The sequence below is a fragment of the Agelaius phoeniceus genome, chromosome 8, assembly GCF_051311805.1.
Source record: "Agelaius phoeniceus isolate bAgePho1 chromosome 8, bAgePho1.hap1, whole genome shotgun sequence".
NCBI classification, from domain to species: Eukaryota; Metazoa; Chordata; class Aves; order Passeriformes; family Icteridae; genus Agelaius; species Agelaius phoeniceus.
This window is the reverse complement of record NC_135272.1, coordinates 31,758,329-31,777,500: the sequence shown is the minus strand read 5'-3', so window position 1 is coordinate 31,777,500 and position 19,172 is coordinate 31,758,329. Positions and strand designations below refer to the sequence as shown.

The window sequence follows — 19,172 nt, the reverse complement described above, 5'->3', positions numbered from 1 at the left end:
CACCTTCTGTACATTGAGCTGTATCCCAGATTTCATAGGAGAGTGCTTTTGCTTTTGGTTTTAGAGATCCACTCCTGAGATAATTCCTACTCAAGAAGCTTCTTTGAATATATGTTAAAAATTGCCTTTGCTGACCAATTACACCCAGCTGTGGTTTGACCCACAAATGTATTTTGGTAAGAAGATTTAATTCTCTGGGAGATCCTTTTGTATCTTCATCAAGCCTTGGATTGTCACAGAAGTGTCTCTGAAAGATGATGTGTTTCATGGAGCAGCTCTGCAGCCCATTTTTGCTGGAGCAGGCAGAGTTCCTCCTCAGGACTACTCACAAGGGGCATGGCTTGGCATAAAGCCAGAGGTGCTGGGATTCTTGGAATATTCCATGAAGAAACATAGAGAGATGCTTCAGATTGAGTTAAATGGAGTGGTCTTATTTAGGTGCTTTAACTCATTTTACAGAAACCAAAATACTCATTTCAGTGCCAAGTTGTTATAGAAGGACTACATTTGCTTCATGCCCTGCTGAGAGATGCTGGCAGGAGCTGTTATCAAAGACTCCTTTTCCCCTTAGTCATTTAATAGTAGCAGCTTCTCTTTTATTCTGTGTTCTCTGAGAGCAGAATAGGAAGTGATAATCTCCTTGGAATACAGCAGACACCTGTTTGATAAGTGGTAATTGCATTATTCCTGGAGGATTATCACAGTGGTGCTTGTTTCTTTGTAATGAAGCTCCACTCTTATAAGCAGAGCAGAACTTCACTAGAAGATACACATTCCAGGTAAGAGAAACAGAAAATAGGAAACAATCAGCCTTTTTAGAAGCTCGTTTTTAGAAGTCAGTAGCACTGTGTTTTCAAGAGCTAGCATTGCAAAAATCCAATTCCTCAGAAAATGATATCCATGAAGAAAAGGCAGCATAAAAATCCCATCAGTGTTTGAAGCATTTTTTGGAAGCAGTTCTGCTAGCACAACTGCTTGAACTGTGCCAAGGAATTATATAGTGCTGGAAACAAATCCAGGCACTTCTCTGCCATCCAAAGCATTGTACAATGTTGTGAAGTAAATGGCATCCCACCATAGACCAGAAACGTGCCAGGTATTTGGCTGATACTCTTTGTGAATGCAAAGCAGTTCCCAAGGTGTATCTGTAAATATCTGTGGGCAATATGTGATATGGATAGATTGTTGTTAGTTTACACTGTTTATTATTTTATTTGTTCCCAAGCTTAAAAAACCTGTTAGTGGTTTTGTGTCTCTTCTGAATAGTGAAAAATAAGTAATTAGAGATCAGACTCAGTAAAAACAATTATTACATTGTCTATATTCTATGGCAATTACATAAAGAAAATACCAGAAATTTAACAGGCTCTGTTGGAACATAAAAGCAAGCAAATAGAACAGGACAATTTTGAGGAAAGGAAATACAGCAAGACAAGTTAAAGCTCTTTAGAGTGTTTTTGCATTTATGAGTCTGAATCCATGTTAAGTGCAGCAGAATTTTTCATGTTAGAGTATCAAAAGTAAGGGTACACAGTACCACAAAACATTGTAACCAGACTTCAAAGCATGTGGTCATCCACAGAGAACTGATGGTTGAGTGGACACTGGCCCTTTCCCATGTTTTCAGGGCCTAGAGGGATTCTTGTCCTTTTTTCAATTGACCTTTTCTTTCTTTACCTTGATCCCTCTCTCGATGGATGCTTTGACTCCTGGTATTTGTTGTCACCCAAAGACAGTGTCTCTTTAGCTTGGGAACGGTTGGGAATCCCAGTTTATCTGTGAATAACACTCTATTAGTTGTAATTTATCTTGGTTTAGTTAGAGAATTGTTTTTCTCAGTTCCAGAGCCCTTCAGGAATGTACAGTGAGTTATGACCTGTTCCCAGGCATGTGTGTTTTATAGATCAGTTCACACAGGTGTACTGATTAATAAACTCACTGGACCAATTTACATGCCTAAGTTTTAACCACTGAGTAATTAGCAAAAGCATTGCTGAGGAACTGGAAATTTGGGAAATGTGTCATTATTTGCATATCAGTATAAAGCAATTACTAAATTAAAGAGTGCACGTTGTGACAAACATGAAGCTCCTTTACTGTTGCTTTGTCAGTGCACATTAACATCAACTTGATGTGAAAGCCTGGCTTTCTCTGCATGAACTAAAAATCCTAAGGCAGAAGTACACAATGAATCACCCAGAGTTTGGAGGCTAGCACGCTGAATTGCCTTGGGGTTCAGACTGAGGAAAGAAAAAACTCATGTAAAAGACCATTGAGAAAACGTATCAGTGGAAAGTAATTAACTCAAGATCCACAATTAGCCTCATGGTCTATACTTAACTGTGTTCCAGGTCTTTCAGCGTTTATTTAATTCTGTTACCCTGTGTTTCAAGTAGCTGCAAATGGCTTGGCAGATTTTTCATCCTTTTTAATATTTACAGTTTTTGTCTAACAAGAAGAATGAGCTCTGTAAGTGATCATGGGTATTTATTTCAGTCTCTCACATATATTTCTTTTTTAGCAGAACCCGTTGGACGAGGAAATATTATTTTCTTTGTGTTTCCTTTAAATATATTTGTGGTTTGAAGCAACATTAAGTACTACAGTAGCTGTCCTTCTGCTTTAATTCCTAATTTGCCTAACTAGGCTCAGTCAAATGAGAAATAATCAAAACCAGGGATAATTTTCATTCAGCCAGCAAACGACAGGGGTAGATGCACAGTAACACGGCTGCTGATTAACAGGGCCCGTAGCAAAAATTGGCATGTGTGTTCAATCAGCACACCAGGGCTGGGTGTTCCCAGAGCACCAGGCACCACTTTTTCTCAAGCTCACAAGAATCTCGTTGTGTTTTGTGGAGCTGCCTTTAGGGTGGTTGTTGCTGCAGTGCCAGCATCCCTCCCCTGGTGTCTGAAGGACACGAGTGGCCTCCTCACTGGGCCTTGGATTTCCTCCAGCCTCCCACACCATCCTCAGGATGATTCCAGGGCTGCCTCACCATACTTCTGCCTTCAGCACGTGTAAAGATCTGCCAGCATTGGGCCTTTACGCTGCAGCAAAATAAGATACAAATGCAGCAGCCTTTTGGAATTTTGGCAAATTAACACAGCAGTCTCTTAATCCTAATCTAAAGAATTTATCAAATTTTAAAACATGAGTTCAGACACTTTTTTTTCCCTTCAGAGCTGTTTAAACTTTTGGCTTCCGTGTTTTAACTCTATAGCATTCCTTTGTGATTTTAAGCTTCATTATAGTTCAGAGACCTACCATGGGAACACGACTGAAATCCTTGGAATGAATTTCCTCCAACCTGTGTTGACAGGTTTAAATTACGTACTCTGACACTGTTCTTGTGGCTGGATTAGAAACTTTTTTCCGAGTTAAACCTGCGATAAGTAATTGTCACAGCGCTCTGGCACAATGCTAATGTGAAGTGACGTGTCCAAACTGGCCTCAGTAACATGAAGAACCCCAACAGGTGTGAGGGGTGGATCTTCCCATGGGCCCTGCGGAACTTCTAACAGGGGAAAAATAGTAGAAAAAGTGAAATGAACCTTGACTAAAGCTGTCAGCAGTAATTATCTCAACAACACTTTGTGAGGAGTTAAAATAAGCATTACTGATTTATAACCTGAACACACTCCACGCTAGAGATGTTTTTTTCATCCAGTTAGTGTTTAAAATGAAACGTTAAATACCTGTCAAGGTTTTTTTCTTTTTATTGGAGAGGCATAATAAAAATGAAATTATTTTCCAGAGGAAGTTAATTTCAAGGGCTGTCAAATTTTTTTAACTCTTCTGTTCATTTTTGTATTTGTGCAATAGTTTAATAAAATAAACAAACCTCAAGCATACTTGACTGTTTTTCCCAGCTAATGCTATTTGATGTCAAAAGACAAAGTGGCTAATGTGGAATTACATCCACTTTTTATTGTTATTCAGGGAGGGATAAGGGCTTACATGGCAGTAGATGAACTTTGGGTGTTTGATTTCTTTTTTTTAGTATTATGTACTGAACTTGGACAACAATGTCTAGTTGAGCAGTACAGACTGAAGAGAGCCCTTCAGCTCTGGGTAGTAAATCTTCCTGAGTCATTTAATTGCATAGTACAAAAAAGCCCTTGTTTCAGTCAACTAAAAGAATGTATTTAATAGATTTGCTTTTGGAATTGCAATGTACCTTCATTTTACATTGGGGTACTTGTTCTTTGTTTGTGTGATAACACTTGTTTTATGTATACTATGTATTTTGGTATGGATAGAAGTAGTTTTAGAGTCTGTTACTACTGGAAAAATACTTGCTAACTTTTGGAAAAAATGAGCCAAAGGGTAAACATTAATTGACAGAAAATCTTTAATCTTTTGGAGCTTTAAACATAACTTTTAAACATGAACATGCAGGAATTCTTAAATCATGTATCACTTTGCCTTTGTGAGATTATACATTGAAAAGAAGATAGGTTATTTATTGAATATATACAGTGACAGGTGATGGATTTCGAAGTGTTGACCACTTGTTTGTTCCCAAGGAATTCAGTGAGGGTTTGTCTGAGCATAACAGGCTGCCCATGCACTGTTAATAATGCTTGGTTAAACACCAGGAGCTGCAGCCATGGCAAGAAGAAGCTCATATGAAAACTCTCTCATGTCATAGAGACATTTTTCTTGAAATGATGAGGCTTGGAGTATCCTCAGAAATGGCATGAGTTGCTTGCGAGTCCACCACCTCCTTGCATGGATTGGTTTCTCTGTTTGGATCTCCAGCCAGGGAAGAGTGTGGAGCCATCTGATAATCTCTGGAGAACTGCAGAAGATTGCCAGAGTTCCCATACTCTTCTTTTCCCTGCTTCAATACTCACATGAAAGGGCTGTGCAAAATACACTTAGAAAGTACAATTTTGTTCAACTGTTTGTTTAATGAAAAACTTCCTACTCTTGTATTTCAAGTGCAAAACCAAAGCTTCAGTCACTTGCTCTACCTCTCATCCCTGCATTGTACACTTGGATTTTTCCAGTATGCCACATTAATTGCTATATCCTGTCAACCATACAAATATTCCTTGCTTTTCCTAGCTTCCTCAGTCTTGGAAAAGATAGGTTACAAAAGGAAAATGGAAATGTGAGTGAGCCTCAGCTGTGAAGCAGCCTGACCAATCCAGTTCCAATGGTAAACAGCAAGAAGAAAAATTTATTTTCTAGGTGTTCCAACTAGATTGGTTTATCATTAGTTTTGTCTTACTACCTTACCTACTGTCAGTGCACTTAAGAAATGAAAGCGTTTGATCCCTAAAATACCTTGTATCCAAGTCCATCTAGTAGTACCATGTACACAGAATGTTTGATAGAAAAACAAGAACAGAAATATTCCTTCTAGAGTTTTTCTTCCTTCTCAAAGTTTTCGTTTCTTCTCAAACTTCATATAATTGTGTTCAAAAGGCAACTTTTTTTTCCTGTATCTTCAAGAAAATCAATTCATCCATCCATCCATCTGATAAATTGGCATTTTTCATACGCAGGAAATTAGTTTGTGCTATAATAAAAGGTCACATAACAGAATAGTAAATGGAAATTCTTGATAATGCTCCTTGCTCAAACCTCTATCCTTATCCCTTCTCTTATCTGATGAGGGGAAAAAACCATCATGGTAATTAATCCAATGAGAAAAAGGATCAAATTATAGGAGTGAAATTTTCACAGAGGCGACACCTGCCAGTCATTGCGTATTTTGCTATGGGCACCTCTCTGAAGTTATTTGTAATAATTGAGTGTTATGAAATGTACTTGGTCATATTTATTTCTCTATTCTTAAGCCATGTATCAGTGAGTAAACTAGTAATGGAAAAGGTAAACAACTCACATTTTGGGCACAGTGAAAGGGCTGTCACATGAGTATTTGAACCAGGATTAGTAGGTAACACTGCATTTGGTTTTGATTGAGATTTTTTGGTGTGATATATGTGTATTACAAACTCCTATGTGTGTAGTGCAGCCTGCTAAGCAACCTTTAGAAAGAGCCCTTTTTATGGGAGATTTATGGGGGAGAGTCAAGTATCGGAAAACATGCTTTTTATTTTGCACACTAGAATCTTGTTTGCTTACTTTATCTCTCAGTATTAAAAGCAGAAAATGGATTTTTTTTCCTTTACCTCAATATAAAATCATGCTGTGAGAGTTCCCCTATTTAGTTTCCTGTTGAAGCAGATTGCATACAGCCAAACATGATTCTTTATTAGAAGTTTAGCTACTTGAATAATTAGGCTGATTCATAGAAGAAGTTATACATAAATTACATTTCTTTTTAGGATCTTTTTATATTAAAAATCCAGGTTTGTCCACTGCAAGGTTTTGGTTTTGGCTTGCCACTGTCAGATAATGCCTGTTGCTTCACTTGCTGTGTGTGTACAAGTGAAATCTGGCATCATTTATAGAATCTTCTCTTTTGTGTATGGATCAAGTAGTCTCTGAATTTCTGTCTGATGCTTTGTGAGATTTACGGTTTGACCTTTGAATTTCTGAGAACAAATTATCAAGAATCTCTACTTTATCCCAAAAAAATGGTATTAGAAAATATTTTGTCATGGAAAAATACCTCTCCAGTGAGTTGGAAAGAATTTGTCATTTGAGTAGTTTGAAAATAAAATTACCTTGTTACAGTGACTGAAACGGTTTCTCCTTTTCAGTGGTCTTTTAAACAGCCAAAAGCTGTTTTCTTTAAAATTGACAGGTACTGGGTATTATAGCTGAAGGCTCCATTTAATAACTTGCCCTGATAGATGGATTAATGTCCATTAAAGCAAATCAGAGTGCCCACACACTCAAAAACCTCAAAACCCTCATTGCTCTTGTAACAATCAAAAGCTGAACAAAGAGCACAAAATAAACCAATATTCCTACCTTCCTTGAACATTATACTTGCTTGTTCTGAGTAGTTCTTGTTTACAAAAAGCTTTATCCCTTTGCAGAGATGGGATCCCTTGCTGGCAAGTATCCTGTGAGCAGCACAAGCTCTCAATAATTGAGGATGAGGAAGAATGTCCTGTTCTTTACTGGTTATTGCCTTAAGCTGGACACTTTGGGTGTCCCAGCTATATTCTGTAAGGCCTTAGAAAGCTCTTACAGCTTCCTTCACTTTCCTCATTAGGTATGGTTGCCATTCAAATCTCTTCTGAGATGCTGTTTTTCTCCATCAGTGTGTGGCTGAACATGAGGAAGGCCAATTTGTCAAATCCAATTACTCCTTTCCTGATGCAGTCCACTGAGCTTATAATTTTTGTATCAGCATTTCTCAGTGGAGTGAGTTCTGCAGCTGGAGTTCTCTGCTGGTATTGTTCCTTCATGTTCCTTCTACTGTTTATCTTTCTCACACCTTCAGCATCTTGATTAAATATGTCTGGACTGGTGCAAGAGACTGAGTTTGTTCCTTCATTTATAATGTCAGAAGTCTGCAAGAGTGGGAATTAAGTTGTGCCAACAAACTCTTTCTAGAAGATACAAGGTTTTGAGATTATGGGCTTGTAATTTTTCATATTATTCTGAGCATGAGATGGCAGCACTCTGGAATTTCATGTTCTCAATAATATTTTTCTCTCCTTCAGGTATATTTGTATCATGAAATATTTGGGAAAAAATAGTGGGTTTAGACTGTTCTGAATTATATTTATAGAAGCGTCTTCATAAAACTAATATAACACGAAGAATAATTTATTGTTTAAAGCATCTGGTCTCACTCCAGATTTGGCAAATATTTCTGGGTTAATCTGGAAGGTTGACAAAGAATCCTGCATGTTTGGATCAGAAAAGATGTTGCTTAACTTTATCCCTTGATTGCTAATGCTGGCAATTGAAAAACAAATCATCTCACACTGAGCATTTACAAATAGTATTAGTGTCTTAGAGCTGGAAAGCACAAGTGAGCACCACACTATTTCTTTCCTCTCTAAACCGTAAGGTTTTGTAGTGATCTTTCTCTTGGTAGTTAAAATGTATTTCAAGCAACCTTTTGTGCACTTTTAGTCCAGGTTGTACCTTTACCATTTTGAATGCTAGAGCTACTGAATCTGTGTAGGATCTGTGCTGTTTCCTAAAAGGAGACTCTCCTGCTGCCACTCTCCCTGAAATGTTTGAAATCTTGAATTTTATTTTCCTTCTCCTCAAAAGCTATAGGAAGCCAAATAGGAGATTATTTAAACTTTAAATAAGCACAAGCAATGCCTACACAGTGTTGGGCAAAAGATCTGTGTCTGGAGTTACTTTTTGCAAGCAATTTTCCTTATTTCTGATTTTGTTTCACTTTCTACCTCATGTACCTTTCAGTTTGAAGGCAGTTTGATTTGCACAAGCATAGGTTCCCTGCCTAAAAAAAGAGTAATCTTTTTTTTTTCCTGCTTTTGTATTTTTTCTTTTATAAGCTACACCTACCTTGTTGTTCATTCATGAGTCCTGCAAATGCATTTTCAGTGTCTTTTCTTGTGCATGTGGAAGCATCCCGTTCAAGCTCTGGTACCCAAATAGTGGTGACTTTCATGCAAAAAAAAAAGAAAAATTCAGAAAAGTGACTGACTTTGGAGGTTTTTTTCACATCCAGATGGGCTCATAAGCTAGAGAATATGGGTAATCAGGTACTCTGGCTACAAACCAGCTTTTGGGGTTGGTTCAGTTATGGGGTTGGTATAAAGATTTTGTCCATTCCCATGGAAAAGTGGCTGAAACAATGATAATTTATTGCAATGATAATTTTCTGCATCTCTGTTTGGGAGGGGGCAGGTGCAGTATTCAGAAAGAAAAACCTCTCCTAGAGCAGTGTGAAATCTACAGTTCTTGCCACTGAGACATTTCAGTGGTGCTTCCATCAGTACCTTGCATTTACAGTACTAGGAAAGGGTTTGTTGAGCTGCCTGGAAAACAATATTTTGCTTAGTCTAGGTGCTTTTATGATTTCCAAAATAAAGCTTGAGCTTTTGTGGTGCAAGAGTCTTTCTTTGCAAGAGAACTCTCTAACTTTGAATGAAGATAACTTTATTCTAGAAGAATGTTGATGCCTGGTGTTTATTTTGGAGTGAAGGCAGAACTGCTATTTCTTTTGCAAAAAAAAAAGCAACAACTTTTCAGAAAGGGGGGAAACAAAAAAAGCAAAGGGAAGGGTGATTTCTCACACCAGTGTGCACAAACCCCCAACATTCCAGCAACTGTGTGGAGAGTGGGATGAAACAGGCTCTGATGTGGAACCCCTTCTGCTGTTAGCTGGTGTTTGAGAGACGCTTTGACACTATAATATAGGGTTGCAAATTGGAATTGCAACACCCTGCAATTGGGCCAAGTGATGAAGCAGCACAATAACTGCCTGCTTGATCTTACCACTCTCTCTTTAATGTGCATGTAAAAGATACTGGGAGCCTTTCCAGGCATCTGTCAGGGGATTTGATGCTGTGAGAGAGGGAACTGTGGTCTGTGTGTGGTTCATGTGGGTGTTTGTGTGTTTTACCAGCATTTCATATGGTGTGATAACTACAGGGCAAAGTTTCAGGTTTTATAACAGTTGGGTTTTGTTTATTATTAAAAGCTTATAAAAATAATAATTGAAATGGTGGATTATGGCAGAGAATGCAGTTCTTATGCTCTTGTCACAGGAGTTTCATAGGTAATTGGTCTAGAGCTGGGTGTCATCTTTAATATTTCATTTACTCCAGAGTATTAAAACTCACTTCCTTTAAGGCGATTGCTGGGCTTTTTACACAGCTAAACTTGTGTTTAACCTTGCTGTGAGAATGTGACAGTAGGCTAGTTCAGACAGGTTAACATTCATTTGGTAACTGGCCTGCTTAATCAGCCTGCTTCAACCTGCAGCAAATTAAATCTCTGTGAGTTCTAGCAGACAAGTGAGAAAGTCGCTCTGAATTATGTATAAAAAATAAATGGGGTATTTTCAGTGCTCATGGCAGTAAATGAAATTTAAGGCTTATGATTTATTCTTGAATTTTTGTTAAGAATGATTGAAATGTATTTTACCTTAATGTTTTTACAGTCCCATTAGGAGAGTGCTGTATTTCTGAAATGTATAATGTGAATATTTTGTTCTGTGCCCTGCAAAAATACTAATAAGTTTTACAGGATCTAGGTGTCTTTCTGTCCTCTCTGTGTTTCATCTGAAGGAACCATTACAAAATATGTTTTAAACATGCAGCCAGGACTACCCTTCTACACATCACTGAAAATTGCATAGCATTAAATACTTTGCCTAAAACAATCAATTATCTTTATTTAAGAGTTACTTGCACTGTAAAATCACTCCAGATAGGTGCTTCTGAAATTGCTATTTGTGGTCATCAAGCTTGCTTCTCCTGGACTGATGTGCTCTCCAGAAGAGGCAGGAGGCTGGGCAGAAGCTTTAAATGCTGGGATGACAAAGGTGGTTTTGGTCACAGAGTGGGCAGTTCTCATTTTTAGGCATTATAATGAATGTATTTTTAAATGCAATATAGGACCAGATCTTCAAATATTATTGCTGTGTGATTGCAAGCATCATAATAATTTTGTCTTTCAAATGACAGTAGAATTTTTCTAAAAATTGAGATTTAGGCATGCAGCAAAGGGCAGAAGTGCTGTTTCTGTTGGCACTGGCTACTGACCATCCATCCTGTGGACTGTGCTGACTGTAGTGTCAGCAGTTTGGGTTGTGTGTCTTTGTTCACATGAGGAACATGATGTGCACCCTTGACATTTAAAATGACCAAAAAGGAGAAGAAATATATTTTTTAAGTTGTGTTTGTGTCTATTGCAATGTCTGCTGATAAACAGATCTTTCAAAATACAATTTTTTTTCAAGATGATTTAACTGTTTTTAATTATGTGTATCAGTACTTAGCGTCTTTAACAATTGCTTCTTGATTAGCAAAAAGAATCTACATTTGCATCATCAATACATAGTGCTGTAAAAGTTGCTGTGTACAGTAAGGTTTCAAACTTCAGCACTGCTTCAAGAGAAAATAACAACTCAAGGCCCTTTGGAGTTGATTTCCATGGAATTTGTTTTGATACTCTGAGCATACACCTCAGTAAAACCCAACTGATGTTTCTTTGAATATTTTAACATAAGGCATAATTTTAGTTTTTTGGGCTTCTTAATATGTGTTTAAATAATGCAGTCTTTAGTTTGAACCTCTAAACCACCCTAAACCCTCCCCCCAACCTTTCATTGAGACTGTGGCTTTAATGAAGAACCACTGCTTGCTTTGTAGATGACTTTAGCTGTGTCAGGACTGACTTTTCCTTGCCATCGACTCACAGTTGGAAGAAGATCTTCACCTGTACAAACAAGGGAGCAGTCAGAGGAGGTAAGGACATCATCTTTGTGCTACCAGTCTGCTCTAGGAACAGGCAGGGACACCTCAGGGTGCAGTGGTCACCATCCCTCCTGTTGTGCTGTGTCAATAGAATTGTCTTACAATAATCCATTTACGGTTCCTGCAATTGTGACAAAGTGAGGAAATGGCCAAAGGAGTCATTGAAGAAAAAGAGGAAAAAGAAAGCAAACAAATCCCAGCAAAGCATCTGACTGGGGGAGCTGACCTTAGCTCCTGCACTAAAATTTTTATTTTTCTTTTTTGTATGGGTATTCCAAATACCAGTATAAAAGCCACCATTGTGTGGCTTTTCTCCCTCTTTCTTAGGCAGCTTTCTTATATCAGCTCTGGTACCATTAGATGGAAAACAGCATTGACTTTGGATAAAATTTGCTCAACTATGTGTATGCAGAGATTCTTTAATAATGCATTTTGTCACATAATATTTCTGTCAACCAGACTTCTGTTAAAAATTACCTTTGATAATGCTGTATAAAATAGTAAATTAAACTGCAGTATATTGTCTGTATTTGTCACTGTGTGTGTATTTTGTATTTCAAAGACTATGTCTGAAATAGAAGCTTACAGTGGATTTTGGGTTTTGTTTTTATATAGCAATGCACTGATGTTCATATGGTTAGTGATAGTGATGGAGATGACTTTGAAGATGCTACTGAGTTTGGAGTTGATGATGGAGAAATGTTTGGAGTAGCTTCATCTGCCTTGAGGAAATCGCCAATGAGTAAGAGTTACAATTGACTGGAGGTTGTACAGCAGAAGTGAAGGCAGAGAGGTGGGAAGAATCTGCAGAATTAGAAACTGGAAAGAATCTTTTGATAGGAATGGTAGAACTGTTTGAATGTCTTGTCTGATGGATGTACCAAAGGAAAATACTGCACGCATAACTGGCAACTATAAAAGCACTTTTCTGTGAAGGGAAATTTTAACCTTGCAACTGAAGAATAATAATTGAACTTAAAATTGATGAGTTACAAATAAAATCAGAGAAATTGTTATCTCTATCCAAATGCACCTGTAGATAACTAGATTCCTACTTCTCTGTTTTGAAAATTCTACAGATTTTATTTTTGATTAATGTTTTACTCATTATGCTGATCAAGTTTCTCAGTGATTATTTGTCCTTGAATTATGAAAAGGATTGAGCAGGAGCAGTCAGTTACCTCCTACATGCAATTCTTGCATACTCTTTATTTACTTTAGGCTTGCAGTAGTGTTATTTCATTAGAAGTTTTTTGACAGAAAATATATGTAATAATATGGAAAACTTTCTAACATTTTCAGTAGGAAGGGTGGAGCCTTTCAAGCCTTAAAGTAAGTCCAGAGTGCTAACTCTGAGCAAGTGATATATCACATTACACTGGACCTAAGGATTTTACTGTTTGGAAAACCTGAATATATTCATGAGACCCTCTGGAAATTTCTAGTCTTTCAAAAGATTCATAGTCAATAGCCTTCCATGAAGTTTATATGGTTTCTTGGTAACACTTCAGTAAGCTGGGAACATGAAATACCTGTGAAGTGAATGTGTTTGCATATTACAACCTGTTTCCAGAAAGTTGCATTTCTTTTTCTTTTTTTTATTCCCATTTTTTTAAGTGCCAGAAAATGCTGAAAATGAAGGAGATGCCTTATTACAATTTACAGCAGAGTTTTCTTCAAGGTAAGCTTAGCCTGTTAACTGTGCAATTCTTATTACAAACTCAGTTGAAGTTAGTAAATAATGAGAATAAGAATAAACCAAGTCTACGTGTTTTCCTATGAGATGATAGCATATTTAGAAATCCTAATCTAATTTATTTAAATTCTAATTCTGCTCCTAGAACTGCTTCTGAAATAAAATTATTTCTCAGCCCAAGCTGGAGTGGTTGATTCTTGTCCTATTTATTTTGCCACTATGTAGTACCATTATTTAATTATGTAAAGGTCCAGAAGGATGAGAAGGACTGATTGGTTATATATGATAATTTTATTATGGTATGGAGGAACAGAAAAGCTGAAACTGATTAATATTGAAAAATAAATACATAGTTGCTGTAAGAGTTTTCACAATAGCAGAGTGGTTGAGTTAATATTGACTTTTAAAAAACAGAGATATTCTGGATTTTTAAAAAACTTTATACTACCAAATCATACACTGTTAAACAGTTGCTTGTTTCATTGAATAGGTAGAAGCTGCAAAGTAATGCAAAGTTTATGTATTTTCTGTTTTCATTCCAGTGATGAAATATTCCTTTATGTGTATGAGGTGCATTAATGTGTAATGGAAGAATAGCCTTCAATTAACTTTTAAGAATATAATAAAGAGAGGAAATAATTTGAAAATTTTATAGAAATTTTACAGAAAATCGTGCAGAACTTTAGGTATCTACATGTGTAAACAGAATGTTTTTATGATAAATTTGGTAAGGTAGTAGTTCATTACTTTGAGTTTTTCAATGCCAGAAAACAAATGGGTCCTAAATATTTTCTTTCTTTCTTTAGAAGTGTAATACTCATCTTTCTAAAGATTTAGCCAATGCATCATCTTTACAGAATATGTGAAAAGGTAGAATATTGAAATTACTTGATTTTGTCCTTTCTTATTAATTGGAAATTTTATCTCAAATAGATATGGTGACTGCCATCCTGTTTATTTTATTGGATCATTAGAGGCTGCTTTCCAAGAAGCCTTCTATGGGAAAGCAAGAGATGTAAGTGTCTATTAAAACTACTTTATTTAAAATAGTGGGGGATTGGAAATCACCTTAAGGGTTTCATCTTGATTTTTGAAAAGCTGAGCTACATTTTGGAGTTGTTTTGCTTTTATTGTTTGAGAAGAGTTGCACTCATTCAGTTGACCGACTAAAAGACTTACCTTGGTGGTTGCTGAAATTGCATTGAATAACTGATGCTTTCTAATCATTCAGGCTGTATTTTTACTGAAGCTCTTTAGTTGTCAAAGCTACTCTTTTTCTTCTTCCCTCCTCCCTTTTCTTCCTGAAATAATGGTGTCCTAGCACCAGATAACCCTGCCTGTGAGTCTTGTGGTTGACAAGTTCACTGTTGCATGTTGATAACTCCTTTGAAGAATGGCTAATGAAATTGTAAATTTAAATTGGAAGCTCTCTCAAATACAGTGTGCTTTTTTTTTCCCCCCTTTGTACAGCCTTTATCTGCCAAGTAAGTTCCAGTACTAAGGTTTGGTTGTTTAGTTTTTCTGTACATCCAACCAGGCGTCTCAAGTTTCTGTTATTCCATGCACAGTTTTAAAATCAGTATTTTAATAAAATTAGAATGGGGACAGTTTATTTAAGTTTTGGTGACTTGATTCACTAAGGAGAAACCCAAAACCCTGCATAATTAAGCACAGATAAAGCTGAAACACAAACAAGAAAATCATGCTCTTTAAATTTACTTTTTGTTTTCTTGATAGATGTTTAATTTTAAAATGAAGAAAGTAGTTATTCATATTGGAAGGAGTTTCTGTATTATGTTAGGGGCTGTTCTGATAAATGTGGGAGTTATAAATCCACACAATATAGCTGAAGTTGACACATACTCAACACTCTAAGTTTAGTGAATATTTTCATGTCTTTGCACAGAGAAAAAAATCCTGTGAATTGAACAAGGAAAGGGTGTGAGTTGGGAAGTTCATTAAGTGTCACGTCATCAGAAATGGTTGACAGTGTATCAGTGTAATAGTGGACAAAACTCATAAAGAACTTTCATAAACAGTTTTCTACCTATAAATCTGATATTATTGCAGTGCAGTTACTTAGTTTTTTATTGCTTAAAATACTTGTGCTACTTACGTACCACTTTTGAAATTCATGTTGCCTTACATTTTTAATATTTCGTGATTTAGTCAGACCAGGTCATCATCACAATAAAACCATTGTGTATATTGTGTATAAAACATTGTGCGTGTACATATACATATATATATATATATATATATTTAGGAGAGTATTAATTTTTTCTGGAATTCAGAATTGAGGAAAGGGACACATTATTTCATATTTTTAGAATTTAATTTCCTAAAATAATTTTAAATATATATATCAGTATAAAAAAAAAGCTTTGGAGAAATTGCAACCTGTGTGTCTTGTCTTCTAATTTGTACTGTGGAGGGCACTTAATTTTACCAGGGCAACAGATGAGCTGCAGGCACCAGCATTCTTCACTTGAAGTGAGAAATTGAGTTCCAAGAGTAAATAAAAACAAGATTGAAGGTTTAAATCCTCTACTAGGCTTTTTGAACTTATATACTCATTAAATGTTTATTGGAGTGGTGGGATTACGAAGGATTTGGGCAGCTTCATCAACTGGTATATACTTAATCACTAAGTAAAACACTACATTTGATAGAGTGTTTCTCACGATGCCACACTCAATCCATCTTAATGAAAACCGCTTCAAACTGATTTAATTTGAGAGCACTTGGCAGCTTGAGTGCTCAGAGATCTTGGCCTTTTCTTGACAAATTCTCAACTCTGTCCAGAGCAGAAGGTGCACTCTGCAGTTCATGTCTAGTGAGACAGCCATCAGCTGTGTTTTAAATCTGTATTGGGGATACTTTTTACATCCAAAAAAAAAAAAAAGCCCAATGTGTATAAACATGAAGCTTTTTTCCAGGAATATTTTAATTTGGGTTATTGGGTTATTTAAAGAAAATTAACTTATGTCAGAATACGTGTTTTGAATGCAGAATATGAGTTCAACTTTTTAAATGAAAATAGATGTGTCCTGTTAAATCTGTCTTAATTCATAGTTATTTAACAAAATGTTGCTTGAAAAAGAAATACCTTTTAAAAAAGTTGAGGTGTTTATCTGCTGTGTTTGATTCTTTACCCAGTGAAGATTAACATACATGATGGGCATCTTTTAACCTTTGGAGCAACTGCTGCCCCAACAATTTCAGTTTTTGGTAGGAGAGGTGGAATGAGGTCAAATGGGGTTCTGCTTTAAAACCTGTATAACTCCTTGCCACAAAAGTACAATACCCAAGATATAGAGCCTTGCTTTTAATGGCCAGTGTCCTTGGCCATGAAATTGCCAACTGCCTCCAGCAGCCTGATAATTAAGGGTGTTGTGGTTTTGTTTCTTATTGTATATATGGCAAGAAAATATTTTCAGTATTTCTTTTAATAGGATCAGGAAGAGAAAGAGAGACAGAGGTTTATAAAATCAACAACTAAGCTGTTTTTTGTGAAAGTCTTCCCCTGTGACTAAGTTTCTGAAGAATGGGCTTGCTCTTGCTACAGAGCTACACTGCCATAGAAATTGCTATGCCTGATGCCATGGAAAAAATCCTATAATAGACATTTTTAACAAGGTGTTTGGGGAAGGTGTCTTGGTGTCTGAAAGCAGTTTGTGGGTGTCTTGTGTTCTGAGACATCAGAGGGTTCATCCTAACTTATGGTGATATTTTTATTAATACTGGATTTTAATTGCTATATTGAAGCTTACTGAGTTATATATGTGAGTAATACTAAAGTATTTTCTTTTATTAGAGCTTGTTTGTCTTTTCATTTTTATAGGTGGTTGCTACTCTTTTATTGAGAGAAAGAGTAAAGACATTGTGTTTGCCTTTTCAGGAGCTTTTATCTCTATATACCTCTGTCAGCTCACCTCCTGCTCCTCTCTCAACCTTTCTGTCCACTGACTTTTAATAAATATGTGAAACATCTCTCTTAGCACAGATTGGTATTGTCACCTCAATATATATTCCTGCATTCTGAAAATGAACCGTGTTTTTCTCCTCCTTGAATTCTGTCTTTTAGGTTCAATTTAGAGGCAGCACCATCCCTCTCACATATGGGTTCTTTATTTCCTGAATACCTTGAGCAAAGTATGCTCCTTCCATGGTTTGGTGTGTTCAAATAAAAGCTATTTTTTCCCCCTCTTCCTTGGTGGTAGCAGAATATTCCTTCATACTGGGCTTTCTGTAGCATCATTTTTATCTGTGTGACTCAGAAAAATGTCCCTTATTATTTCAGCTAAATAAGTTTATACTGAAATTATTACAGATTGCAGCTGAAAGAATTACCACTTTACAGATTCTGATTAAACATAAATAACCTGACCACTAATGTACATGGTCTGGTTGAAACTGGAGGACAGGTATAGAAGTATAATTCTGGCTTTTCAGGAAGAGTGAAGCAGCTGCACTCTGGCAAATATCAGTACATAAACTCCAGTTTAGTCCCATGTTAGTCACCATTTTCTTTCCAGCCTTGCCTGATGTGTGTTAGCAGTTCTGTCCTTTAATTTGTAAATTATTTCTGAATTTGTGGATAACTATTGTTTAGAAATTTCTGCTACAACATACCACTTTAGTAGCTTCACTATTTGCCTGCAGACCCTTCATTTTCCATATCTAAAGAGTAGCCTCATCTTTCATATCTGGAGGGTTGCTCCCAGGTATGGGTCTCTCCTCTGTATTTGATACTAAATAATGGAAGTTTTTTGAACTTGTCTGCCTCACTCTACATTTTCTCTTCTTTCAAAGCTTGTGATGATAGATCTTACCTGAGTTTGGTGTTAATTACTGGATACTATTTGCATTATGTAAGATACCACTACAGGTGCAATTGATTGAAATGGAGACACAACAGTATAATAGGATCAAATGGTTGGAAGATGAAAGTAGACCAAAGCAGGCTCTAACACACCTTTACCTGGGAGTGGGTAGCTGTTTGAACACCCTACCATGGCTCCTGGGGATTCTTCATCACTGATGGATTTTTGAGACTAGATGTTTTACTGAAAGGTAAAACTACAGGAAGATTAATTTAGAAGCTAGTTTGGGGATGTCTTATGCCACGTTTAATACAAAATGTGGGATCAGAAGTTTACAGAGATCACCTCACTCCTACTTTAGGAACCTGTGTGGTACAGTTTTTTTCAGATGTCTTCCACAAGGCTAGGTAAAGTAGCTTGTGTCCAAGGCCCCATGAGCTCTAAGATCACCTTGGACAGGTGATTCAGATTGTGGACTTTAAAGACTTAAAGAAATGTAAATCCATCCCATTTAATTCTCACTGCATAAAACCTGGAGGAAAAAATTAAGATTTTGATTTGTTAGCCTACCAGTCTGACAGAACATTCATGCTTCTAGCAGCTGTTACATCGTGAACTTTTCTGTCTCAGTCATTACTTGAACTTGTAAACCTGAGATTCAGAAATAACCATTCAGGTTTGTGGTCTTTCTGACCCTTATGATTGCATTCCTATTCCCATTCAAGTTCATATTCTTTTGAGTTACCTGAGTTACTCACAGTATTAGGAACTGGCTGAGAAGCTTAGAAATCCCATTACCCACTGATGCCAATTTAGTCACCTCAAGATATGTGGGTTTTTGCCTCAGTGACAACTTTTCTTCTAATTCTTTACAAAGTGTGTTAACTTCTCTGATGCTTTCAAAGGCCTGGTCTTCAGCATGCACATACTCTAAAAAATGCATCCCTCGGTGGTTTAAGTTCCTCAAGTCCTAAGGTCTTTGGAAGTCCTTCAGGTATTCAGGGCTTAAAACCTTTTGGCATCCCATACCTTTATAGGGACTAGTAAAAGTTTTTCCCTGTTTTATTTTTTTTTTGCCTTGTTAAAAATTTCATGCTAATTATATAACCTCTGAGTCACATTTTTGAAAAACCCATCTCAGAACAGTCTAGTGCTCCATTAGTAGGCTTCTTTTGTGTAATTTGAGACTGTTTTAACAGTTTTGTAAGGCTGTTTTAATGTTCAAAATTGACTTCAAAATACCCAGTATTAGTCATAATAGAATCCTAGAATTTGCTGTGATTTTTCAAAGGCTTGAAATAAACACAACCA

At 36.5% G+C, this 19,172-nt stretch overlaps 1 protein-coding gene across 1 annotated transcript in view; it reads left to right on the top strand.

The window, feature by feature from the left end:
- FAF1 (Fas associated factor 1) overlaps nt 1-19,172 on the top strand; it is a 147,438-nt gene that overhangs the window by 85,608 nt on the left and 42,658 nt on the right. The window contains exons 9-12 of the mRNA XM_054638072.2: nt 11,235-11,330; nt 11,955-12,081; nt 12,957-13,020; nt 13,969-14,050. Coding sequence (XP_054494047.2) covers nt 11,235-11,330; nt 11,955-12,081; nt 12,957-13,020; nt 13,969-14,050 — 369 coding nt within the window. The remainder of the gene's footprint in view (nt 1-11,234; nt 11,331-11,954; nt 12,082-12,956; nt 13,021-13,968; nt 14,051-19,172) is intronic.